This window comes from Manis javanica, chromosome 10, assembly GCF_040802235.1.
Source record: "Manis javanica isolate MJ-LG chromosome 10, MJ_LKY, whole genome shotgun sequence".
NCBI lineage: Eukaryota > Metazoa > Chordata > Mammalia > Pholidota > Manidae > Manis > Manis javanica.
Genome location: NC_133165.1, coordinates 83,868,880 through 83,893,846, shown reverse-complemented (window position 1 = coordinate 83,893,846; position 24,967 = coordinate 83,868,880). Strand labels below are relative to the sequence as shown.

The 24,967-nt window shown below is 53.9% G+C and overlaps 1 protein-coding gene across 3 annotated transcripts; it reads right to left on the bottom strand.

Moving 5' to 3' along the window:
• Positions 1-1,030: 1,030 nt before the first annotated feature.
• On the bottom strand, positions 1,031-24,910 carry ZNF385A (zinc finger protein 385A). 3 transcript variants are annotated; one of them, XM_017678602.3, is made up of 9 exons: positions 24,724-24,910; positions 21,164-21,453; positions 14,602-14,738; positions 7,207-7,317; positions 5,370-5,532; positions 3,377-3,619; positions 2,853-3,022; positions 2,538-2,633; positions 1,031-2,388 (listed from the first exon to the last, which is right to left on the bottom strand). In XM_017678602.3, exons 1-9 carry the CDS (start codon positions 24,819-24,821, stop codon positions 2,158-2,160), a joined length of 1,539 nt encoding a protein of 512 aa, XP_017534091.2. In that variant the 5' UTR covers positions 24,822-24,910; the 3' UTR covers positions 1,031-2,157. The 3 variants fall into 3 exon arrangements, with proteins under 3 accessions (XP_017534091.2, XP_017534092.1, XP_036863135.1); XM_017678603.3 differs by lacking the exons at positions 21,164-21,453; positions 24,724-24,910 and adding an exon at positions 15,825-15,960; XM_037007240.2 differs by lacking the exons at positions 14,602-14,738; positions 21,164-21,453; positions 24,724-24,910 and adding an exon at positions 10,480-10,844 and having other exon boundaries at positions 7,207-7,330.
• Positions 24,911-24,967: the final 57 nt, after the last annotated feature.

Here is a 24,967-nt window from a genome sequence, read left to right as displayed (position 1 = left end):
ACAGTGAACTGCCATCCCCAATTTCACAATTGACAAACCTAGGAGGCCCCTCTTCCCCTCTCCTTCCTGTTGAGTAGTCATCATCTCACCTTCCTTCCCCCTTTCTTCCAAAAGACTGGGAAGTGGGTAGAAAAGAGGAAGTGAGCAAAGAAGATGCAACTCAGGAAGACACCATGGAGATGATGGGTTTTGGTTTGGTCTTTTTTGTTTGAGCTTCTTGTCACCCAGCAGGGCTAGAGGGCAGGGGTCACAGAGTCACTGGCTGCTCTTAGGGAGTATGTCATTGAAGTGAATTCTGGAGATAGAGAGGAGATCCCTTCCCCTACATCATGTGAGAGGCAGCTGAGCAGAGAGCTTCCCTGTCCCAGAGACAGTTTAAGGGACCAGATGAAAAGGTATTCCAGCATATCTGTAAATGGCACAGTCCCAGTTTTTAGTCTTAGATACAATAAATTTCAATGAACTTTTAAGAGACCCAAACCTGATCATTTTGCAGATGGGGAAACTGAGGTCCAGGGACGGAAAGGACTAACTCAAGGTCACTATATGAAGCCCAGTAGAACCTAGAGTTCAGATTCCCAGTCCTTGCCCCCACATCTTCCCGTGCTTTGCGTGTCGCTTGCGAGGGTTTCCCACCAGGGGCGCAAAAGCCTGGGTTCTTCCCTTTGTCTGAGACAGTCCAAATCTCTCTCTCTCAAACCGTGAGACACACCACAGGAGCGGCTTAGCCTAAGGAAGACTCCTTTTTTATGTTGTTGGCGCCGCCTGGTGGAGTTGCGGCGAAGTCTGGAGGAGACTGGACTTCGAATGATTCCCCAAGGCCAAGTTTACACTTGGACTGGCGAGAGTCGGCGTTGAGTGGGATGGGGAATCCCTACTCGCTTTGCACAAACCTCGGATCTTGACTCTTCCCACCCTCCTTCTTCTGCCCCCCACCTTTCCTGCACGCGCGTTCCCCTCACCATACAGATACGTCTCCAGACGGAATTCTCCCAAACAACGGGCAAAGACTGAGAGTCTGAGTCTGCGGGACGGGAGGCAACGAATCCGGACTTTATTGTCAGGGAGAGGGAAAAGAGAAAGACGTGGCTTGGGGTTGCTACATCGTCAAGCAGAAAGAATTGATGGGGCCGGGAAGGCCATTGGGAGCCCGTCCCCGTCCCGGGGCGGGTGCTGTAAGGGCTGACGATACGGACACCACAGTTGTGTGTGTTGGGAGGAAGGTCACGTCCCGCCCGAGTTGTGCAGTGGAGGTGTCTGGTGGGAGAGCCATGAGGTCTAGGAGTTGGGATGGGGGAGGCTACAGACTTAGCGAATCCTGCAGAAAGGGGAGGGGCGGGGGCGAGGCTTCTATTGCTTTTTGCTCACAGTTTTGCGGAAGGCGAGGCGGGGGTGGGCTTAGACTGGACACCCCTTGCCCCCCTCGGTACCCCTTGGGCGATGGGTGCTGGTGAAAAGAATGGAATCCAGACTGGGGAGGCAGAAGGTAGGGAAGGGTCTATAGGGGCATCTACCTGGTCCCACCCAAGGGCCGGAGATGCCCCCAAGTGCTGTCCCCTGCGTTGGGCCCAGCTAGACCTGGGGCTGGGGCATAGTGCGGGGCGGGCACAGTGAGGTTGCAGGCGATAAATCCAAAGTGCTTTTGAGGGACCCAGGATCCCGCCTGCTTCCCGGCCCCGCCTCCGCCTCTGCTGCGGAGGACCGGGGTGTTCACGGAAGCGCTTCAGTTTGAGGGTAGGGGGCCGGAGTCCCAGAGTCCGCTTATTGCCAAGAAAATCCATTTCTGCCCCCTGGACCCCGACCATGGCTTGTGAACCCCGTATTGTGCTAGGTTTGGGAGGAAGGGCTGGATGCACATGGCTTTTGGGAGGGGGGGTGTCTCTAAGGGGGCTCCAGGGTGAGACGGCCCCCCCTTTTCTAGGGGAGAGGGAAGGGCAGGGAGCGGGGTTCCCTGAGATCTGGGGTGTTCCCCCCCTTCTGAAGATCCCCTCCCCCACTACCCCTCCCCTTTCCTGGAACCCCGTACCTCGGGGTGAGGGGGAAGGAGAGAGATCATTCAGGGAGTGCCGGGAGGAAGGGCGGGCTTGGAGCCCGGAAGCCTGGGTCCCGGCTGGAGGGTGGGGGTGGGGGGGAATGGGCGAGGGTTCAGTGTTCAGGTCAGTAGGGGGAGAAGAGGATGGGTCCGTGCGCAGTTCGGATGGGCCCGGGAGCGGGGTGGAGCAGGGGGTGGGTGATCGGCGGTCCCTGGAGTAGAGGTGCGGCTGGAGCTGGGCGCAGGGACAGCGGGGAGCCTGCTGCCGCCGCCATCACCGCAGCCACCGCCAGGGGGCTAGGGAGCAGGCCGCCGGCCAGGGACTTGGGCAGCTCCTTGGAGAAAGTCAGCGTGCCCTGCACCGGGGAGAGGGCAGGGAAAGAGAAAGGGGAGGAAGTCATTCTGTTGGCCCTGCACACCCCACCTCTCCCAAGCCAACCCGCGTCCCCTTCTGCTTCCCGCTCCGGTCCCCCAGTTGCCGAATTTTCCAGCACCCAGGCCTCACCGCCAGCTCCCCAGCGCCCCTAGGTTTCTTGTGACGGCTCAATAAAGGGTTGGGCTTCCCAGCCACGCCATCTCGGTGCCTCCGGCTTGAAATGTGCTGCGGGTATAAGTGGACAGGGACTTGTGAGCCACCGGGAAAGGAGTAGCCGCCAGGGGGCAGGGCCATAACGCTGGTAATCACACCCACAAGTGCCTGGGCCCGCTCCTTCTTGGCACCAAGGGAAGACCTAGAAGACGAGTGCTTACCCAAGCTCCCTGTTCTCCCTCCCCCTAAAGCTGGTGGAGCTTCCCAGAATCCCTGGGACCATGGACCCACCTGTTTCAGTTGGACCTCCGAGTTGACCTTGACATTGCAGATCTCACAGTGGAAGGTTCTGTCCTGGGCAGGGGAATCTGGTTCCCCAGGTGTGGGAGGCCCCAGCCGAGGGTAAGCTTTGATGGGGCCCAGCCCACTTCGGGCCTCCAGAATTGTCTTGTGCTTAGTACCTGGAGCCCACAGAGGGCAGGAGGTAAGGGGTGGAGGAAAAATTCTCCAGGCTTACTAGGCTGAAAATACCCACATTCCCCATTATAACATGAGGGAGCGTCAACTGTGGGAGTTTTCCAAGCTTCCAGGAACTCACCCAAGCAAAAGGTGGGTCGGGAAAGCCAGAGGTAAATGAAATAAGGGTGGAGGAGGAACTGAGGAAGTGGGCCAAGGAATGTGGGAGATGATTAGGGAGGGAGATAGGCTGGTAGGTCTTAGAGTCCAAGGATATTGGAAGCCTGGGAAGTTAGGCTGTAGGAAGCAGGAGTGGGCTGAGAGCAGGACAGCAGGGATGGGGGTAGGGGAGTCTATACCTTTATTATGTGCCTCAAGCTGGGACAGGGAGTTCACTGCCACCTTGCACAGAGCACAGTAGAGCAACCGCTTGGCTTTCTCTTCCTCTTCCTTGCTGCCCCCAGGCAGGGAAGCTGGGACTGGAGTCACCCCTTCACCCTTGGTTGCACCCTGACCAGTCTCCGGCATGCTGGGAGGGGATGGGGAACCAGGCTGTTTCTCTGGGGATCCTGGGGCTGGACCCAGTCCATTCTCCGTGGAAACTGTTGTTGGGGGAGAAACATAGGGTCACTCCAGATGGCTTTTGGGGAGGATTTTTTATGTAGTAGAGACCCATTTCCTTGAGGGCAAAGACCCAGGAGTCCCCACCCTGTGACAACATGCATGCTCTCATGCCCTGGGCCAGAGCCAGATGTGGTCCAGCTGCTGAAGGCTGGGTGTGAGACTCCAATGTCTGGCTCATTCTGCATAAGCTGAGAATGGCTGAGGGGTCTAGTCCTACTGGCATCCCTTTCAGGATGAAGCTGGCAGTCAGCCTACCCAGGGGGAGAGGTATAGAACAAAGATTCACCCCTTAGTAGCCTGTCAGCCAGCCTGGGATTCCTGCCCAACCAGCCCCTTCCCAGAGTCCTGCCCAGTCCCCAGGGAGGCATGCCAAAGAGTTCTAAGAAGGGGCAGAGGCAGTGTGAGGAGAGGTCGGGAGAGAGACAGACATGTCAAAAGGAAAACAGAAACAGCAGAACTGAAGAGGGAAGAAACAGGAATGTGGGCTGCTCTATAATTCATAGCTTGATTAAACATGCACAGGCCCCAGGCCTCAGCACTGGGTTCTGGCCTCTGTACAGGAGAAACTCTAGTGCTCCTGTTCTTGCTCCAGTAGCTGATCCAGTTTCCGGGTCATGGGGAGGCTGGCAGTGGAGATGGGGAGCTGATGGGAGGGGACCTCCTGACCCCTACAAGTGTCCATTTGCTTGTCCATCCTGTGATCTCTCCCTTTATTTCTCTTACCTATTTATGACATTCTTTACCTCCATCCCAATCCAGACAGCACACCCCACAGTGCAATCTGGACAGGACGTTGTGGTTTACAAAAATAGAGCAGGTATCCTTATTTCCTTAAAGATATAACCTAGGAACTAAGTGAGCTGATAGGCATAAAGCACATAGAACAGTGCTAATGAAGAAATGTTAACTGCGACCACCATCCTCATCATCCCCATTTAACAGAGATGTTACTAAAGTAACCCAAGATGACCAGGCTAAGAAGTAGCCACAGCACAGAACTCAACTCATCCTCCAGCTCTATCTGAGGAAATGGGGAAATTAGGGATGTTGGGCCTCTGGAGTTGGCCATGATTGACATCTGATGTGGTAATCCCCATAGTGGGGGTGGCTCATATCTTCCTATCTTGATACTTCTTTCCAGTTTCTTGGTTGGGAGTATTGTTGAGGATAGCCATCAGCCGTGAGGGAGAAAGAATCTCAGGGTTGCTTTCTGTAAACCCAGAAAAGACCTCAAAGATCTTAAAGTCTCACTCTCCTATTTCCCAGGGAAGAAAACTGGCCCAGAGAGGTTGTAAAAGATCTACCAAGATCATCCAGGGAGTTGCTAGGGATCCTGGGTTCTCAGACCTCCCCAAGGGGAGTTCTAGTAGACAGGTCCTCATATCCTGATTTCCTCTCCCACCCCTCTCCTCAAGATGAAGGGGCCTCTCCTTGGTTGATGGTTCCCTTTTTCTTGAGGAAGTTTGCCAGGTGGCCCCACCCTAGCCCCTCTCTGAGTCACTGGGCAGTGGAGAGGACAGATACTGGGGACTCTGTTAAGAGGAACCGGGGGCAGGAGTGGGGGTGACAAGATGGAAATTTTCTATCACTGTGCTTGGCTCCAGGACTCACCTTGTGTTGGGGGTGGGGTGGTGCTGAGGAAAAGAGATGAAAGCAGAGTATTCTGGGAAGTAGGGAAAGAACAGAGGAGACAAGATCAGTTGCAGAATGTGGGGGGGTCAAACACACCTGGACGGGGGGCTACACCATCACCATTTGAGGGGGTGCTGCTGGGGGGTGCTGGGTCTCCAGGTTCCCGGACACCAGGCTCCCTGCCTCTGGTCTTGGCAGCCTCGATGCCTTTGACTCTTCTGGCGTGGCGATTACCCTTGTAGTGCGCCTCAGCCTGGCTCTTTAGGAATGGAGGAAGAAAATGGAATCTGAGACCATCTTTCATCTGACCATTCTCCCTGCAGAGCTCCTTGAGGTCTTGTGAAAGGCAGCGGGGGCGGGGAGAGGGGGTCTTAGCAAGCTGCTGTGACTCTCTTCCTACACCCATGAGATGCAGAACCCCATGCCAAGGAGCCCTGGTTATTCCTGGGGTTCAGACTAGCTTGCGAATAAGCTTGAGTTGCTGGCAATGTGGATCCCACCTAGCCCGGGCTCCACCCTACCACCACACCCAGGGCCTGGCTGTTGACTCAGTTTTCACCTAGTCTCTGGGTAAGGGAGGGTTACCCCAAAGGGAGAGTAGAACCTCAAATGGGAGGGGCCTAGCCATCCAGCCAATCAGCATTACCTTAGACCTTGGCTTTACTGTCTGTGTTCCCTGGCCCCAGGATCTAGCCTTTACTGCCTCTGCTCTTCAGCTGTGACTCCCAGGAACTCTGAGGCTTTGGTTCTACCGTGATAACTCCCCCTGGGTCTCATTTTCCCTGAAGCCTCTGTGGAGACCCTGGAGGACCCTGGCCCCATGCCCAGTTCTTGAGACAGAGAGAGCGGCAGAGACAGCTGTCAAAACAGAGCCACTTGGTTGGGGAGGGAAGGGGAGGGCAAAAATAGGGGAGGGCTGCCTACTATTGGCCCCCTGCCCCTCCAGTCTTCCACCCTCCACCAGTGCGGAGCCAGGGTTGGGAGAGGGGATGCCTGGGGTTGAGGTAGAGGGGAGGCCAAAAGCTGGATTGGTCCAGGTTCCTCCCCACCCCATGTGCATGCCCTGCTAAGAACATACAATCCTAGAGCCACAAGGTCACCCCAGACAGGGGTAGAATAGAAATAAAAGCTGTGGACAGTCAGGAAAAAAGATTGACAGCCCAGGGGCGGGGCTGTGGTGTGCAGAGCTTGGCAGTATGGTGTGTGTGCATGTGGACTGGGTAGAGAAGCAGAGTGTGCTTTATTTTCCCCTACTCAGCAGAATGAGACTCTGCTATTTTCCTCTAAAAGCTCTTAGAACCTGCATTCCACAGAGCCCTTCCATAAAGTCTGCTCTAGACCCTGCAGATGTCCCAAGGGAGCTTCAGAGGGAGGAAATCTGGGTGACCAAACACCTAGGCTCTGAATTTTGGGTGGCTTTTCCCCATGGGAAAGTCCTATGGGAGGAGAGTGGGGGGTAGGACTTATGTGTGATTTGGAGGAATGGAGGAGAGAGGGGGAACCCAGGAGGTTAGAGGGAAGCGGGTGGGCCAGGGGAGGAGTTTTGCGGAGGCCAAGGAGGGCACAGGCTCTGTGTGGGAGCCAATGACCTAACTTGGTCCCACCCCCGAGGACAGATGAGACAGTGGCCACACTCCTACCAGGACACTGATGGCCACCTGTGTTCGAGAAGTTCTGAGACAGGGATGCCTCAGTCCCCAAGAGAGGGAGGGGTCAGCCTTAGAGGACTGGTCTACTTTATGTCAAAATACACAGCCACCTCTTGTCCCTCTCAAGTGCCTTTCACCAGCCCCTGACCCTCCTGCAGCATCCCCTTTCTCTGCTCTTCCCCCTGCATCCCCTAATCCCTGCCCCTCACCAGAGCTCCCAGGCTCTGCCCTCCCCCAAGATTCTCTGGCTGCCCCTTTGGGGGGTGAGTGGCTGGGCTTCTTACCTGAGAATTGAAGCGGATCTGACAGACGTTACAGGAAATGATAGGCCGCTTGGTCTTGAGCAAGGGTCCCCCAAAAGTGTGGGAGAGCACAGCCTTCTGCACAGGGTCCATCTGTGGAGGCAGGCTGGGGTGAGCCAGGAACCCCAGCACAGGTTCATGTCCATCACCCCCGCACTGGCAGCAGCTGGGTTCAACCAAAGTCCCCAGAGCCTCTTCCCTACCCCACAGTGTACCTGTGGGCTCTGGGCTTCAGTTCCCTGATTCCCTTGCAGTCCAATCTTAACAGCACTGGGAGGGACCTGAGGGATCCACTGGCCCAATGTTCCCAATTGACAGAAAGTAGAAATGGTTTGCCCAAGATCACACCATGAGTTAATAGAAGAGCTGGAAATTGAATCCGGACTGCTGTCTCAGTCCATCACACCATGAAGATCCAATTCTTTCACCTATTTTCTAACAGCCAGGCCAACCCACCAGAGGCACACTGACAGGAAGGCAAAAGGTACTCTAGATCCTAGGGCCTTCAGCAGAGGCCTCTGAACCCTTTTAGCCCCCACTCTGGGGCAAGACTGTCTACCAAGCCAAGCTTCTGGTCCCAGGAGACAGATGTTCCCAGTTTCCCAGCTCTGGGCCCCAGGTTGCCCAAACATATGCTCTCCCTGGACCTCTTTAAGGCAGCTGCTTCTAAAGGCACTACAAGAACTTAGGAGGGAGTAGATGGCTCCAGCAAATACTAGGGAGTAAGTGAGGGGAACCTAAGAAGCTGGGCTGGCCAGAGGCAGCCAGGAGATCTCAACTCTCTCCTGGATCACAGTGCTTCTGGGGCAAGGCAATGGGGCTGGGCGGGATTAGGAACAGTCTGCCCCCACCCTGGGTCAGCAGATGTCTGCAGTCTTCTGCCAAGAGTTCACATGAGGAGGGGAGAGGATGGGAGTTTCTCTCTGAGGCCCTCTGCTATCAGGGGATGAAGCCAGGCACCTAGACACATGAAAACTCCCTGCACAGTCCTCCCTTCTGGCCCTTAAGCAGCCAGGGAGAGGCAAGGCTGGAATGCAGCTGAGGCTGAGGACTGGGTGATGGTTGGGACCTCTCATAAGAATGGAACCAAATTAGAGCCAAAGCCTTATCTTCCAGGTGGAAGGATCAAGTGAAAAATAGTAGGTGGGGACTTGGAGTCCTTAGTTCCTCAGCTGAGCCCCTCCCTGTGCCCAGGTCTTCATGGCTCCCAGTGAGACACTGGTGAGAAACAGGAACATGAAATGGGGTGGGGGGCACATAAAGAAGGTGATTGAAAGTCTGGAAAGCCTACACAGTCTGGCTCCTCTGCTCTCCCCAGTAGCCTCACTGGCTAGTTGGGGGCAATGTCAAGAAAGGAGCTTTAGCATGAAATGGGCTGCTGCATTTGGTAGAGGTGAAGGCAGAGGCTGTGACCAGGTTCAGATAACTGGTCTGACTAACAAGCGTCCATCTCATGGCTTGCCCTTGGCTGGAAGCAGCCCCTCTCTGTGGCTCACTTTTCACCTCCTGGAAGCCTGGGTCTTATTCAAAGAAAAGCCAAACAGGGGAAGAATGGGTGTGTCTGTGTGTGTCTAGGCAGGCTGTGATCAATCTGTGTGCATGGGTGGAGTGTGAAGGAGTGTCATGTGCTGCGTGTACATCATTTATGTATCAACATTTCTGTGTTGGGGGCTTTGCTGATGCCATGAGTGGTCAGATTGTGTAATCTTCAGCTGTGTGTTTATCTGTGTGAATATATGATGTGTTTGGCAGAAAGAAAGACAGACCAAGTTGGAGGCAGGTTTAATCAGAACAGGGAGATGACTGCTCTCAGCTCCCAGTCTCCAGGCATCAGGCCCCCCTATCTCTGCCCCAGAATTCTCCTCAGCCCCTTGGCTTCTTCATATGCTGGGTGGGGAATGGAATTCAGCCCAAACAGAAACCCAGTCTGGGCCAGGAAACCTAAGTTGATAAAGACTGTAGGGAGAAAGGAAAGGGATAGAGAGGGGAAAGCAGAGGCCTGTGGTTCTCTCTCTGCCTCACCCCCCACCACACCACCCCAGCCTGCTCCCCAGAGTGCCTTGAGGATGTCTGGTGAGCTGACCATCCCAACATCCACCCCTAGAGGATGGTCCCTGCCCCACTTGAGTCTTTCTTCCAGGCAGAGAGCCTTTCTCTTGCACACACCCCTTCTCAAGTTTAAGTCCATAAATACCAACTAGCCGTGAGGGTAGGTGGAGAAGAGGGCTGCAGCCCAATCAGGTGGGTCTTTCCCACCCTGTCCTCCAGGAACTGCGGAGACACCAGACTGAAGGTGAGGGCTCTTGGGCCCAATCCCTGTGCAGGTGGAATGTGAACCACTGAAGTGCTGCTCCAGGCCAAGGTCAAGAGGCCCTGGTGACCTAGATGAGGGCTCTCTGGGGAGGGGTGGAGGCCAGCATCTCACAGAGCCTGTCTCACTCCAGAGCCCCTTCCCTGGAATTTTGGCCTACACACTGTCTGGAAATGTCTACATAACAGTCCTCTCCCACCTGCCCTCCAACAGCAGACATTAAGGGGAATTGTTCCCTGAAGCTGGGGCAAAATAAATCGGGAAGGGCAAGAGGCAGGGAAGGGGAAACCAGATGAGGAACACAAGGTGGGAGCTATGATTACATATCCTTCCATTGCCCTTTATCTGATGGAAATTGCTGCCCCTTGTTTGACCATGCCACTTCTACACACACACACACACACACACACACACACACACACACACACACACACACACACACACACACCTCTCACCCAAAATAAAGGCAAAAAGGGAAGGAAGGTGGAATCTCAGGAATGGGAAGACTTGAGGGACAGGAAGGACTGAAATAGGAAAGAGAGCGAGCTAGGAGTATCTAAAGAGCAGGTGGAAGCAGGTGGGGGAGGGATGCTGGGAAGGGGAGAGGCTAGGATGGGGTCAGGGCTGGATAAGAGGGATCTGAGCGACATGGTAATTGAGGGCAGGTGTAGAACCTGATGTAAAGTCTGAAGATGTGGGGGCCTCCAAGGACCTGAAAAGCAGAGGCCAGGGTATGTAGTATGGTGGCAGCACTCTGGGGGCGCCAGCTGGGATCCAGAGATTGGTTGGGGCCGCGCCGATTATGGGGGATGGGCTGGATAACCCGAGGACCAGGAGAAAGGAGAGGTAGCCAGCCCAGCAGGGGCGGGCGGGGATGGGGTGGGGTTGGGGGACGCTGCGGCTGCGGGGGGAGCCGGGAAGAGAGGAGGGGCCGGGTGGCTTACCCTGCGGGACCCCGGGGGCCGCGGCTCCATGGCTCGGGGTGGCGGACCCGAGCCGGGGACCCGAGCCTGGCCGGGCCGGGCAGGCCGGGGACGCGGCGCTCGTTGCCCGGGTGTCTCGGGGCTGTGCAGCCCGGACGGCCCGGAGACTGGGAGGCGGTGCCGACCGGCACCGGAGCCCGCCCCAGAGGCGGAGACGAGGGCGGGCCGGGGACGGAGGCGGGGAGAGGGAGCTGAGAGGAATGGAGAGGGGCTAGGGCGAAAAGAGGAGAGGAGGGGTGTTCACGTCCAGACACTCGATCCAGGGAAGCCCTTGACCTGTAGAGGGACTGCTGGGCCCGGCGACGGGTCATTGTCCACGGGCTTCCTGCCCTGGAGAACCTTCCTGGGTCCAGTGTCCCCACTAATTTTATGCACGACCCAGTTTCTCCAGCTCAGACATTTATTCTTTTTTCCATCCCTTCCGCCCTGACCCTCGCTCCTCTGCTGACAACCTCTCTTCCGAGTCCTCCAGACGACCCTTCTTCCCCTGCTCCCTCAGCATATGGTTTTTACATATGCCCCTTTTACATGTCACTTCCCTACTTGGGATGGCAAACCGAGCCCAGGTACCTAAGTGTCAGGCACTGCTCTCCCAGTGACTCTTCTGGACGGTGCAGAAGCGACCTCAGATTGGGGACGTCGTCCCTAACCTGTTCCCACCTCCTCCCCTCTCTCGCCACCTGCTGGAAAATTAGGTCCCTGAGGAGCTTAGGCTTCGTGCACATGCTGCCCTCTGGCGGTCGAGTGGGAGCAGCACTGGGGGACGAGGGGCGGGAGGGCAGAGTAGCCCACTCCCCCCATACATTTCCGCATCCTCTCTGGACAGGTCCAAGCATTCCTGTTCTCTCTTCTCTGGATCTTATCCCCTCCCGTTCCACCTAGGACAGATCGATGAGAGACGCAGGGGGAGAGGCTGTTTTTGGGAAACAATGAGGGACATCTAAGGGCAGAGAGACGCATAATGTGGGGAGAGGTCTAAGGGGTATGGACTTCCCAAGTAAGAGAGAGATCTGAAAATATTAGTCCAGGGAGGGAGAGATTCCGACATGAATAATAATAATACCACCACCTAAGGCTGACTGAGACCTTGGATGTGCCAGTCTCTGTACTGAGCTCTTTGCATGGATTATCAATTTAATCTGCACAACCACTGTTCAAGTAAGTAGTGTTACCATCTTAATTTTATAGATGAGGGAACTGAGGTTTAGAGAGGTTAAATAATTTGCCCAAGGTCATAAACTAGTAAGTGGCTGAACTGGGATTTGAATTTAGATCTGGGCAGCCTGACTCCAGAGCCCTGTACTTAACTGCTGCACAGTAATGCCAAACGCCTGCCTGCAGCTTTTCTGCAGTCCTCGTTCCCCTGCAGAATTTGACACTATTGATGCAGGCCGCCACACTCCCTCCCTTGGCTTCTCCAACTCTACAGGAACCTGGTTCTGTCCTCACCCCCTCCAGTGGCTCCTCCATTTCCTCTGCTGGAGTCTCCTCCTGTTCCCGCTGCCTAATTCTGCTTATTTTCCAAACTGAGGTCTTAGTCATACTACCTTTCTACTTGATCCTCCCTTATATAAAAATAATAGCAATAACATAATAATCATAGCACCTAACACTGAATGCTTACTTTGTGTTAGGCATTATGGTTATATAATATGATTCTCACAACAGCCTTGTGAATTGGTACTATTACTATGCTATTTTATAGCTGGTAAAAAAGTAAAATTGAGGTTCAGAGTGGCTACATAATTTGCCTAACGTCATACAGCCAGTACTTTTGGAATGTCAGTTCAAATCCTGCCAATCAGATGCCAAAGTTGGAGCTGCTCAATACCCTGTTGCACTCTCCATGCCTATTCATGTTCATGGCTTTAAATAGCTTATCCCCACTAGAAGCAGTGGAATCATGAACCCTAGGGGAGTCAGAAACCCTGGATTATCCACATGAGTCGGCTAAGTAGCTTTGTGACCTTGGGCAAGTCATTTAACCTCTCTGAATCTCTGTGTTTCCTCATCTATAAAATGTGGAAAGTGATGAGAGACCTGAGGAAAAGTGCACATTAGGCACGTAGATGGGTGGTGGGGGCGGAGTGTTCCCAGCACTTTCTGCTCCAGTCAATCCAATCGGTTGCACTTTCTCCAGTGCTATTTTCTAGCCCTTGTTCATGTTATTTGCTTCAGACTGAATGTTTTTTAGGCCCTTTTAAAATCCTACTAATGGCTCTCTAAAGCCAAATCATATGTTAGCCGATCCAGGTTCAACCTCCTTTTCCTGCCTAGCTCTAGCTGGTCCCTTAGGCACCACCCCATCCATCAAATCTTCCTTGACACCCCCTTGGGCTCCCACACAAGCTAGATGCCTCTGACACTACTCTTCTCACACCATAGACTATCTGTTAATGTGTCTTTCCTAGTAAACTATGAGCTCCCTAAAGGGCACGGACTGAGCCCTGTAGCCCTGCCAGCACATAGTAGGTTGCTCAAAATATTTTTTTCGGGGTTCACTTGCATTCTTGTTAGTGTCTCTGTCATAATGATTGTAACTCTTCCTCTATTTTACATTGTAGATCATGGCATGCATGTCTATATGTCTCCCTGAATACAAGGTCCTTCAAGACCTACTGTCATGTTTACCCTCATGTCTCCATCATATCTAGAACCATGCCTTGCTTATAGTCAGTATTCAGTTTTCTCATCTTTAAAATGAGGGTAAAACAACAGCTACCCACAAGCTTGCTATAAAGGTTGGAATACGAAAAACACTTTGTAAACTTCAAAGTGTAATGCAAATGTTGGTTGGGATTCTTCGGGAGGAATTTGGAGGGAGCAGCCGTGGTATAAAGAGAACTCTATTTGGAATCAGATACTATGGGTTCAAATCATACCTTTATGCACCTACTATGTCAGCTTAGATAAATTACTAAACCCTTCTGGGCCTTAGTTTCTGTCTTACCATATGTCAAGCAGGAATAATAAGGTCTACCTTGTTGGGTTGTGGTGAAGATTAAATGAGATCTTGTATAGAAACATCTGCAGTGCCTGGTACATAGTTGATGCTCAATATACGTTTGTAGCTGAATATGATTTGAAGGTGGGTTATCTGAGTTGAATAAGGCTGATTTCCCCCCAAGCCTGTAGCTCCAGCCCACTCTCCAGGACCCAAATTCCAACTGTCTGTTGGGCATTTTTGGCTCAATGTTCCACTGGTACACCAACTCACCATGTCCTAAAGTGAGTTCAGCAGCCTCACCCCAGACCAGCTTCCTCTTCCAACCCCTTGTAAAAGTGATTTTTTTTCCTCCCAGTCACAGAGGCCTGAACCCTGGAGTAATTCTTGACTCATCCTCTCTCTTCTCCCCAATTTCCAAATACTGGTTGGTCACCACGACTTGTCAAAATTTCCTTGGAAACACCTCACCCACCCCCTTTCCTCTCTACTCACACTGCCACTGCCACCATCCCAGTCTGGCCTTCCAGGCTTCCCTGCAGACCCTTGTTGCTGGGACAGCCTCTAACTAGCCACCCTCCTCCAGACTCCCTTCCATCTCACTGCTCCACTCACTTTCTCCAACCACTGCTCTTACCAAGTCACTATCTTGCTTAAGAATGCATCCCTCATACTTTATTAAGTCTAGATAATTTTGTTGGCCCTTTAAACCCAGTGACCCTACCCACCCAACTGCAGGCTCTAGAGAGCTGGAACTTACAAACGAGTATGCTTATGTTGCTGCTTATTCCCTCTTTCTGGATTCAGCACTTATCACCCTCCCACCTCCCTGTAGTCACAGCCACCAATCTAGGTCTCATTACTTCTCCAGGTGGTGGACTAAATGAGACGATTCATACAAAACACCTAGCAGAGTGGCCCATAGCAAGACCTCAGCAGGTATTAGGTGTTTTTGTTATTGCTGTCCATAGTATACCAGATAGCCAATATACTTGTAATTGACTAGAAGTAAAGGAGATAGGGTCCTAAGAAGAGATAAGGTATCAGATACAATGGGAGAAGAGGGCTGGGGTGGGTCAGAAGGAGAGAAGGAGCCAGGGTCACAGGAGGGTGGGAAAGGCAAGCAGGCTGCTACTCACAGTGCTGTAGTTGCTGAAGAGGCCCAGGGTGGGGGCTGGCTCCAGTGGGAAGGGAAGGATCTGCTTGAGGTCCAGCGGGGGCTGCATGATGGGGGGCTGCCGTAGCAGAGGGAGGGGCCCTGCCCGGCTCAGGCTTCCTGAAGGGCAGAGAAAACATTACGTGGGGCAGGAAGATTGAAGCTCAGGAGCCCCACCCAAGCCTGTGAATCCCACTCCACAGCTGGGGCCCCCACACGTGGAAGTGTGACCCCCATGCACACACACTTCCCCTGTTTGCTGGCTCCAGAGCAATGGAGCACAGTGCCCTGCTAGCCCGGGGGAGTGGACAGACCAGTCCTTCCCTTCTAGGGGTTTTTCACTTCCCCCTTCTCCAGCCTCCCTCCCTCAAGACCTTTAAGCATTTTACAGACTCAGGAAGAGCACAGACCTGTGAGCTGGACCAGTAGGCCTTGGGAGCCCTGTGCCCCTGGCCACTCCCTTCTTCTGGTATTGCTGTTCCCCATGAAGTGTCAAAGGCTAGGTTTCACCCCAGAGAGTACAGAGTCAGGTGGTTGATTCATCCCACTGCCCAGAGGGGAATACTGAGGCCTAGACTTGGAGGAGGGCTACTGAAACTTTCAGGTACCCCAAAGAGTTATGATTTTGGCCCAAATGTAATTTAAAATTAACTGTTGACATCTCTGGGGGCAGGTGGTAGGTGAGTGGCATATGCTCTGGGAGGTGGACTTCCAGAGGCCATTCTCAGAGCCCCTTCTCCCAGCCTTCCTGTTTTCCCCCATGCCCTTTTGTCTCACTGGGAGTGTTCAGCTCCATTCCTGCAGGAGGAACTGCCACCGGGCGTCTGGGAGGGGGAATGCCTGGGTCTGACCCCAAGGGGAAATGAAAGTCCAGGCCAGCCACTCCACTACCCTCCCCTGAAACTCTTCTCCCTCACAGCCATGGGAAGAACCCATCAGGCCCCCAAGGGTTGGCCCTACGGCCCTTAAGACCCCTCTTGGTCTCCACTGGCCCAGCTCAGGTCTGTGACCTCACTGTCCACCAGTCAGGGAACTCTGGCTGCCCTTCACTGCTCTTGCAACACTCTGCCAGCAGCAGGGGTTCCCAGGAACAAAGGCAAACCTAGGAGTCTGCAAGCTTGGCCCCGTCCTCCCTTGACCTTCCTGGGGCAGAGGGTCCCCGCCATCCTTTCCTGCTCCCTCCATAGAGACTGTCCCTTTTCATACCTTTAGTTTCTGGTGCCTGCTGCCCCCAGGCAGTGGCCTGGCCCTGGCCCCCCAGGGGCCTGGGCCTGACAGCGTCCCCTTCCCTGGGTTCTGCCCCCTACCCCTTCCGTGGCCAGCCCCCTCCCCCCAAGTCCAGTCAGTAGAATCAGCCAATCAGAGTCCTGGAAAAGTGGGGCAGAGGGGAGGGCGGGGGAGCAGGGATTAGGGGAATCAGAGGCAGAGAGGGAGGGGGTGGGGAGGGCTTAGGCACAGCTGGGGGCAGGGAGCTGGTCCAGGAGGTCTGGAGGGGTCTGTCTCTTCTGCCCACAGCCAGGTCTTGGTGGCCAGGGTGCCCCAGGCCAAGAGGGGCCAAGGCTGCTGGGAGACTGGGCTCTAGACATCCAAGGGCTGACAGAAAAAGCAAGATGCTTGGTTTGGCCCTTGGGCAGCTGGGCTCTGTATGCCCCGTGTCTGTTCGTTCCTCTGTCACCTTAGAGTTGGGGTGGGGTTGGAGGTGAGGAGACAGACAAAAGTGAGTGAGAAGGACTAACAGAGCAGGAGTAAGTGGCTGAGAAAGGGACATAGGCACTGATAAAGAAAAGGATAGTGAACAATGGAGAGATGAAGAGAGCAAAGTGAGAGAGAAAAGCAGAGACTGCTGACAAGCTGGACACAGAGCTCAGGACGAGGGGAGATAGACTAGGGAAGACCAATAGACAGAGGACAGGAAGAAAAAGAAAGAGAGAGAGAAGAGACGGACAGACAGACTGCTGCGCAGCCCCACCATCTCCCCTTCCTGGTCTGTCCCCTTATGGCCTCTCCCCCTACACCCCGCCCCTCCTGCCTGGCCCAGGAGACCCAGGCAGCCTTAATGAGCCCTAGGCAGCATCAGGAATGGTGAGAGAAACCTGAGCAGTCCCAGAGTCCCTGGCACCCAGCACCCAGCACCCACCTCCAGCAGCTGGTTTGGGGCTGGCACTTGCTCCGTCCCAGAGCACCAGAACCGGCAGTTCCTTGACCCTTTCCCCAGCTTTAGACTCTTGAGGCCCCCATGTCTCAAACACCCATCTCAGAGGAACGAGATGAGTTCCGGAAAAGGCAACAGCAAAAAAAAGCATCAAGGAGCTGCTATGTGCCAGGTAACGAATTCTGAGTATTATCACATTTAATCTTGGAGGTAGCTGTGTTTCTATGGAGTGTTGATACTACTTTTTTCATTTGACATATGAGGAAACTGAGGCTTAGAGAGTTAAAGAACTTGGCTGATGTCACACAGCCTACATGTCTCAGAGCTGGGATTTAAATCAAGATCTGTCACACTTGGTAGCAAATCCTTTCTCTGCTACATAACCCCAAAGGGCTCTAGTCTAACTCTGAAGCAGAGATCTGAGCACAAGCTTCACTCGTGTTCAAAGGGAGGAAGGGGAGAGTGAGGGCCCTGCACTAACTGGGGTTGGAAGAACAGTCAGCTGCCACTCTCTACGGCCACCAATTTGTCTTTTCTATTGACATGAGCACAGGGGTGGGGTGGGAGGAAGGGGTGAAATGAGGATGGAGTGAAGCAGGGAAGCAAGGTGGGCAATTCTGGAGGTCAGTTGTCTCCTTCAGATTCCTGTGTTCACTCCAATCTGAGATCTGAGGTGGGGAGAGGGCTAGATGACAGCTCATTGGCCGAGGTGGGAGAACAGGCCTAAGCCTCAGTTCCCTTCCCCTTTTCTGAGAATAATAATAGTTGCTACTTTTTGAGGTCTTACTTTATAGGCACTTTACATATTCAGTTTCCCTGCTCAATACCTGGTTGACTAGCTAGTTTTTTGGACTTTCTTCGTCTCATCTGTCACTTGTCAAATGAGAACAATAGTGCCTGCCTCATGAAGTTGTTGAGAGGATTGAACGAATCCACATAAAGTACTGACATGCCACAGAGGAAGCTCAATAAATATTTGCTAAATAAATGAACCCTCAGTTTATAGATGGTGACAATCAGTTCAGAGAGGGGGAGTCACTTGACCAAGGTCACACAACTAGTCAAGGATTTGAACCTATCTGTCTGGCTCCAGAGAAAAGGTTTTCAGGCACTACGTTTTTTCTGGATAGGCTAGAGGTGGGAGGGGGACAAGGCAGGAATATAGTAAGGATTGGGGAAACAGGAAACCATGAGGTAGGAAATCCGGGGCTTTTGACATCTGGTTAGGTAAAGGCTTCAGGTGGGTTTGGAAGAGGTGGCAGTGAGCAAACTGGAGTATGTGTGTATATGTTTGCATGTGTATGTGAGGCACACATGTCAGACAGGGCAGGGAGGAGCAGGAGCTTGGCTGGGGCAGGCCACTCCAGGGGGAAGCTCATTAGAGTAATTACCCAGTAGACAGAGCCCCACCCAACTCTGTGGGGAACTGGCAAATGCTTTATTAAAGACAGTTCCCAATGCACTTTAGAGGGGGTGAATTCTCAGACCCTTGAATGGATGTCCATCTGTCCATTTCTGTGCCCTACCTAGCTCTAGGCATTTTGATCCTGCTCAGATTTCCCCTCCAGCACCAAGCCACATCTGACCCCTTCCATCCCACTGATGTGTGTCTGGTCTTTACCCTTTTCTCTTCCCCAGAAATTCTGGCCAGGTCAGAGTCCCAACCCCTTAGCTAGCTATCTTAGGTAGGGCCTGGGGCTTCAAGCTCTGGAGATAAAGAATGGGAGCTTCTGCCATGGGCTGGCTCAGGAGTGGCGGTGTGTGGGTAGGAATAGGAGCCAGGAAAAGTGTTGTGGTAAGGCTGTTGGTCAGTGTTGGTCTGAAGATTGGGCCGGGATAAGATTCAAATCAGAGGGAGGTATCAGGGTTAGGGTTGCAAGTAGCATTAGGGTCCAAGGTGATGAAAACATGGGGTCAGTACTGGGTTAATATGGGAATTAGACTCTGCGGCCAAGGGAGAAATTGGACTGGAGTCTGGACTGGGATCTCACCGATAATCCATCTCTTTTTCTCCCTCCCCAGAAATGCCTTAAACTGGGGGTTGAGGGAAGAGCCTTGAACCCCTGGGTCTTGCCTTCTTGACCAGGTTCCATGGTTCTGTTCCCTTCTGCCTCAGTTTCCCCTATCTTAGCAGGAGGCAAGGTGAGGGCTGGAAAGGCTTTGAAGTCAAAGATGAAAGCAACAAGGGAGTGATTATGAACACCTACTCAAAACATCATCTCTAATAACCCCAGGGTGGATGTGGGTGGGGGCACGGCCCAGAGGGAGGAGGTGGCTAGGAAGGGAAGGAAGGCCCCTGGGAGATCTTCCCAGCCTGACAGGAAAGAGCCTCCATCAATGGGCCCTTCACTGCACTCGGGGCCCATATGGAGAGGACAGTGAGAGGCACAGAACAGGGAAACTGAGCCCGGAGCCACTACCTTCAGCCTGGTCCCACTGTCTAGATCTTGAGCAAGCAGGTTGGGCTCCACCTGCTGGTCAGGGCCACCATACACATGGATTCATGCACAGACCGTATCATGCCTCAGCATTCAGAAACTGAAAACCCTCCAACCAGACCCTGAAGGAGGGACTTGAACCCTGTCTGGCAGTTTCTTCCGTCTCTCCTTCTTTCCTCAAAGACAGCTAAGGTGTGTGAGCTGCCAGGCTTCCCATCCCTCTGTGGGCTGGGCACAGGAGGGAGTTACAGTGTCTTCCAGGGGAGATGTGGTAGGGGCTCTTTGGTGGACACAGGCGTTCATTCTATGGTGGGCTTTTGGTCTGACTTGAGCAGCTTGCTGAGGTCCTCTTTAGGGCCTACTGCCCAGGGGGAGGTGCAGCTCACACTGGCCTATTGTGGACAAGTGTGGTGCTGCCTCTGGGGCCTGTGCCTGGGGTGGGGCCCATGCCCAGGGTGGGGCCAGCATGCAGGGATTGCACAGGTTGGAGGAATGTGGAGCCTGTGCTCTGGGGGCCTGAGTCCAAGGTGTGTTGGTGACAGTCACTCTAGGGTGAGGATAGTCTTCATAGATGGGTGGGGAGTCTCTTCCCTGCTAGAAATACTCACGGGATAGAAGGCGGCAAATACTCATTCATTTATGGAATTACTTCCTTAGTTTATTGAATAGATATGATGGTGTGCCAGGTGGAGGGGCAGACACAGTGGGAGAGAGAGTGATGAAATACAGGAGGGAGAGAAAGAGATGGAGGAAGGAGGGCAGAGGGGGAGAAAGGCTGCTATTGGGAAGTCAACAGGGGTCAAATTAAAGAAGAAAAGCATGAGCCAAGGAGGCAAACAGGAGAGGGTCTAGCAAAGGGCTGAGGTAGGAGCCAGGCAGGCCCTGGGACACCAGCAAGGGGCCAGGTGTCCCCAGTGGGGGACAGGGAGACACAGGTATCTGGGCCTGCTGGGGGGCTCCCACCATAAACAAGGCCCAGGAACTGGCCTAGTCAGGGCAGAGGTCAGAGGTTAGGGGACAGGGTAGGCCTGTGGACTAATGCGGAGGTAGGGGCCTTGGAGCCAAGCTGATGAGGAGCCCACCACAGCTAGTCCCTCTCCTCCCCCACCCAGGGCTCCCTTCCGATGTAGGTCATGAGGATGGGGTGGCTGTGGCTGAAGAGCTGTCAGCGCCCAGCGGGTGTTCCCCTCCCCCATCTTTACTCTCTCCATTGCCCCTTCCTCTCCCTGTGCCCCTGGCCCAAGGCAGGGGTGGCAGTGGGGTTGTGGGAGGAAGGAGGAAGAAGGAAGCCGGGAAGGAAGGGCCCAGGCAGCCAGAGCAGGGAGAGAGAGAGGCAGGTCCCGGCGTGTTGGGGCAGGATGGCTGCGGAGACAGGATCCGAGCCGCAGGGGCCCCGGGTTGGGCAGTTTCCCGCCCCTTCTTCTCCCAAGCCCCTTTATCTCCAGCCCTCAGGTCTCCACCTCCCACCACACACACCTCGAGGCTACTCCCACCATCTTCCACCCCCACCCACCCCCCACTTCCTCCTTTCCCTCTTATCCTGGGCCCAGAAGGATGTCAGAGTGTCTGAGCTAAGGGTGGGGGAAGGCGCAGAAGGGAGGGGGGACGGGTCAGAACCTCTCCTTCAACTCCACCGGGCCAGGACCAACCCCCTCCCCCAGCCTCTCATAGACTATCATATAATATTCATGAGCCTCATGAATACGCAATGTTCTCATTATGGGGTGGGGGTCTTATTGGGCTCTGCCTCCCCCCCTTACCACTCCCTAGATTACCGGGAGAAGCGGCAGCTTGGGGAGGAGGGGACCCCAGATGTGGAGCCAGATGAAGGGGGAGGGGGAACCGGTCGCTGACGGGCGGCCGCAGTCACCGCGGTGCCGGGAGGTTGGTGGGGGGGGGTGACCTGCTGAGAGGGACCCAGGAGCCTGGAACCTGGAGCCGCAGAACCCACTCACCGAGGATCATGCTGGGGACCCAGGAGCCAGGGGTTCCGCGTCGCTCTGTCCCGGGGGCCGTTCTGGCCGGGCTGGGGGTACGGGGGGAGGAGTCGGGGGAGGAGCAGAAGCCGGCCGAGGCGGAGTGGGGGCGGAGCCCGCAGCAGGTGAAGACGGGAGGAGGGGGGACCCCGACACCCAGGGCTCCGTGAGGGGGCGTCCTGGCGGCTCCTCGCCGCGTCACGCTTTCTCTTGTGCTTGCTGCCCCTGGGTCTCCTGGATTTGGAGCCAGGGCTGAGGGAACAACACATCTAGAAGACAGTGAGGTGGTGGAAGAAGCTGTAAACTAAGATGCATGGGTTCCTGGGAAGGGCTGAGTCTGAGGTCGGGAAGTTTGGTCATGAGCTCATATGGGGTGGCAGATGCCTAAGTACTCTGGGGAGGGACGGGGCCTGGGTTGAGTGGGACACCTGGGTCCTCTCCAGAGTGATGGGCTTGGCAGGGCCCAGGCAGAGAATGTTTGGGTTCTCATTTGATTCTCCGACTTGGGAGCAGGATGCCTGGCGGCTGGGTCTCAGAGGTGAAATGTGGGTTTGAAGTTAGATCCCAGGTTGAACTCTGGCTGGGGTCTGAATGTCTAGGTCTTTAGGGAAAGTCTGAGTAAGGAGGTTGTACTCAAATGGATCCAAAGAGGTGGAAATAGAAGTTTGCAGCTGAGGTCATTAGAGCAGCCAGAAGATGACACAAGACCAGAAATGAGGCTTAACCTTGTAGAGTTGACCTGGATTGGGGTGGGGATGGGAGCTCCATCCAGGGCGTGAGCCCAGGGCATTTCCCACTAAGGTGAGCTTGGGTGGAGGAGGACTGATGAGAGTGTCTGGTGAGTTGGAGAGGAAGATGAAGGATAGGACAGAATGTATGGACTGGGGAAAATGTCTGTGGGGAGGCAGTGTACAGGACACAGGATGTATTCTAAGAATCAACAGGTGGACTTAGCTGGAGGCAGGCTACTGGGACCCTAGCATGAGGCTTGAGTCTGGGAGTCTGCAAGGTGTCTGGGGAAGATGCAGCTGCTGCAGCCTGGACCTGTCTGTACCTGCCCCAGGGAGGTACGAGGCAGGGCAGGAGGAAGACTTCCCAGAATGCCAGGCAGCCAGCTTCAGGCCAATCCAGCCAGAGGGAAAGGAGGTATGACTGGGAACTAGAACACTTGGGATTTAGGAGGGTGGAGGCAGGGAGGAAGATGGTGGGTGGGAGGGTGACAGAATTGTGTTTTCGGAACAGCCTAGGAAGGGGAAGGGGACTGGAGACTGGTATTCCTGGGTTGTGCAGAAAGTGGGGACTAGATGGCTAATTAAGGTACAGGAAGTTGAAGTTCCTATTTCTGGGCCTGAGCAGTCTCTTGCCCTTACCCCATTGATATGGTTTGAAGAAAAGATCTGTTTCTTTCCCAGCCAAGATACTCCAGCTCAAGGGCAAGAGAATGTTGACAGTGCCTATGCCACGGAATGTTCTGATTCAAAGGCCCAGAGACCTTAGGGGACAGTGGCTTTGCTGCCCAAGTCTGACCTGGGGGAGAATGTGGGGTCTCCAAGCTCACCGGTGGAGGTTCTCTTGCTCCAGATCCAACCTACACCATACTGTTCAACCCTAGTATCACAAAGCCTGCTTCTCCCCAGACCCTGTTATCCACTCCCTACACATACACACTCCTTGCCTCTTCCCATTTTTTTTCTCCTCCCAGGTGGATTCTGAGAACAAACAAGAGCCAGCATTAGGAGTGGTACTGGCGTTAGAGACCCCTTTGTCCTCAGCCATGTCTACCCTCCCATCCTGCTACCATGGACTCTGAGTTAGGGAAGTCTTAGAAGAGGGGGTGCTTAGCTTACTAAGGGTAGGCAGCTGGCTGGAGGGTGGGGTGACCTTGCAAGCAGCTGAGGGTGGGGGTGCAGTGTTCGGGGTGAATTCATTATTGATGAGCCCTGCACCCCGGGCTACTAATGAGCCCAGGCAGGCTGCTCTAATTGATGTCAAGAAACTTGAGACCCCCAGATCAGCTTCCCGCCTGCCAGCTGCCTCTCCTGAGCCCCCTCCCCCTTCCTGTACCCCCAGCTGCTCTGTTCCCTCCTGGGGGCCTCTCCATCCTATTGAAACAGACAAGGTTAGGGCTCAGGCCTCCTAGGCTCCCCATCCTCATATCCTTCTGATCACTCAAGCCTCAGGACAGGAGGCAGCATATTCTGGAGTGGCTGAGAGACTTGGAAAGGAAACAGACCAGGGCCTGAGAATTACAGTTCAGGACAGAGAGGCCAGTGTGGATTTCATCTGCAGCATTTCTCAGCCCAAGAATTCCTTCTTTAAGATATTGTGCATCCTTGGGAGAGACCTTGTCACTTTCTGAGACTCAAAGGCACAGGCACTATACAGATACATCCATGACACCAGTCAATATATACCACCCATCTTCCCTCATTTCCTCATACCCATAGATAAAGAAATCTCAGATCTGGCCCCTGGAATTTGGCTGATGCCACTTCCACCCCTCCCCCAAGAGGGGGAGTATGGGAGTTTCTTCTTTGAGAATTCCCAGTGTCTCTGCCATGGCTGCTAGCCTGGAAATACTGGGTGGCTCTGCTCCATCAGGTCTCTCCCTCCCCATCAGTCCCTCTTCATTAATGGGTTCTAGGAAGGAGTTCCTGAGGTACAGAATTATAAGAAGTCACAGATTGGAATGTGAAGCAGGACTGGTCTCCCAGGAGAGATATTCTGAGGTGATGCAGTCTCCGGTAGGCAGGAGCCTCAGTTAATAAGAATAGCTCTGGTGATGGGGAATGAGGATTAGGTGGATCGCATAACCTTCTTGTCCCAAAATTCCCATAATTTGTGGTTATGCTGCCCTCTGGTGGCTAAATTCTGGTCTAGCAGGACGTGGACATCTTCCCCTCCCAACAATCCCATTAAAATTTCAGCACCCCTCTCCTTCCTCTTGCTACACAAGGGCCTGGAGGGGACAGACAACCCTGAGGAGCTCCCTCACTGACTTCTCACCCAAGACCTGAATTCCTATGGCATGTTGGTTAAGGAGGACTTTCACAGTTAGACACGGCTGAATTTCACTCTGCTCTGGCACTCACTGTATGACCTTGGGCAGGTTACATAATCTCTTTGGACCTCAATTTCCCATTATGGAAATGGGGTTAATTGTACCTACTTCAGGGGATTACGGACAAAAATTAAATGAAATAATGCATGCAAACTATTTAACACCCTTTCTACCTACCAGCATACAATAAGCAATAAAAACAAAATAAAGAAAAACCTAATTGGCTTTCTTCTGATTGAGTTCTGTGGCTTTTTCTCTCAACCCATTTCATAATTCTTATTTAGGGAAGCCCAGGTGAGTCTTCTGAACCACCTTTCCCTACCTTTAACTTGGATCTCCCCCTTTGCTTTCTTCCCTAATTCTCAGACCCAAAGAGAAGGTATTCCTTTCCTTTCTCTTGAGAAGGGATTGAGGACCAGACCCGGTGGGGGGGTGACAGGTCAAGCCCTCCCTTCACCCTTTCCATCACCTCTCTCACCTCAGATAAGGGATCCCCCAAACTAGTTCCACAGTTCCCGGGGGGGAGGGGCATGCTTCTGGCTCCCAGTGGAAAGAAGCTGTGAAAAACACGGACATTTCCTACCCAACAAGCTGTGCGGTTCCAGGATGGGTTTGGGAAGAGTAGGGTAGGACACAGATTCCAGCTCTGGTTAGGGGGGGCACCAGGCCGGGTTTATTGCACTTGCAACAGAGTTTAAATAAGTCCCGGGTGTCCGGAGCCG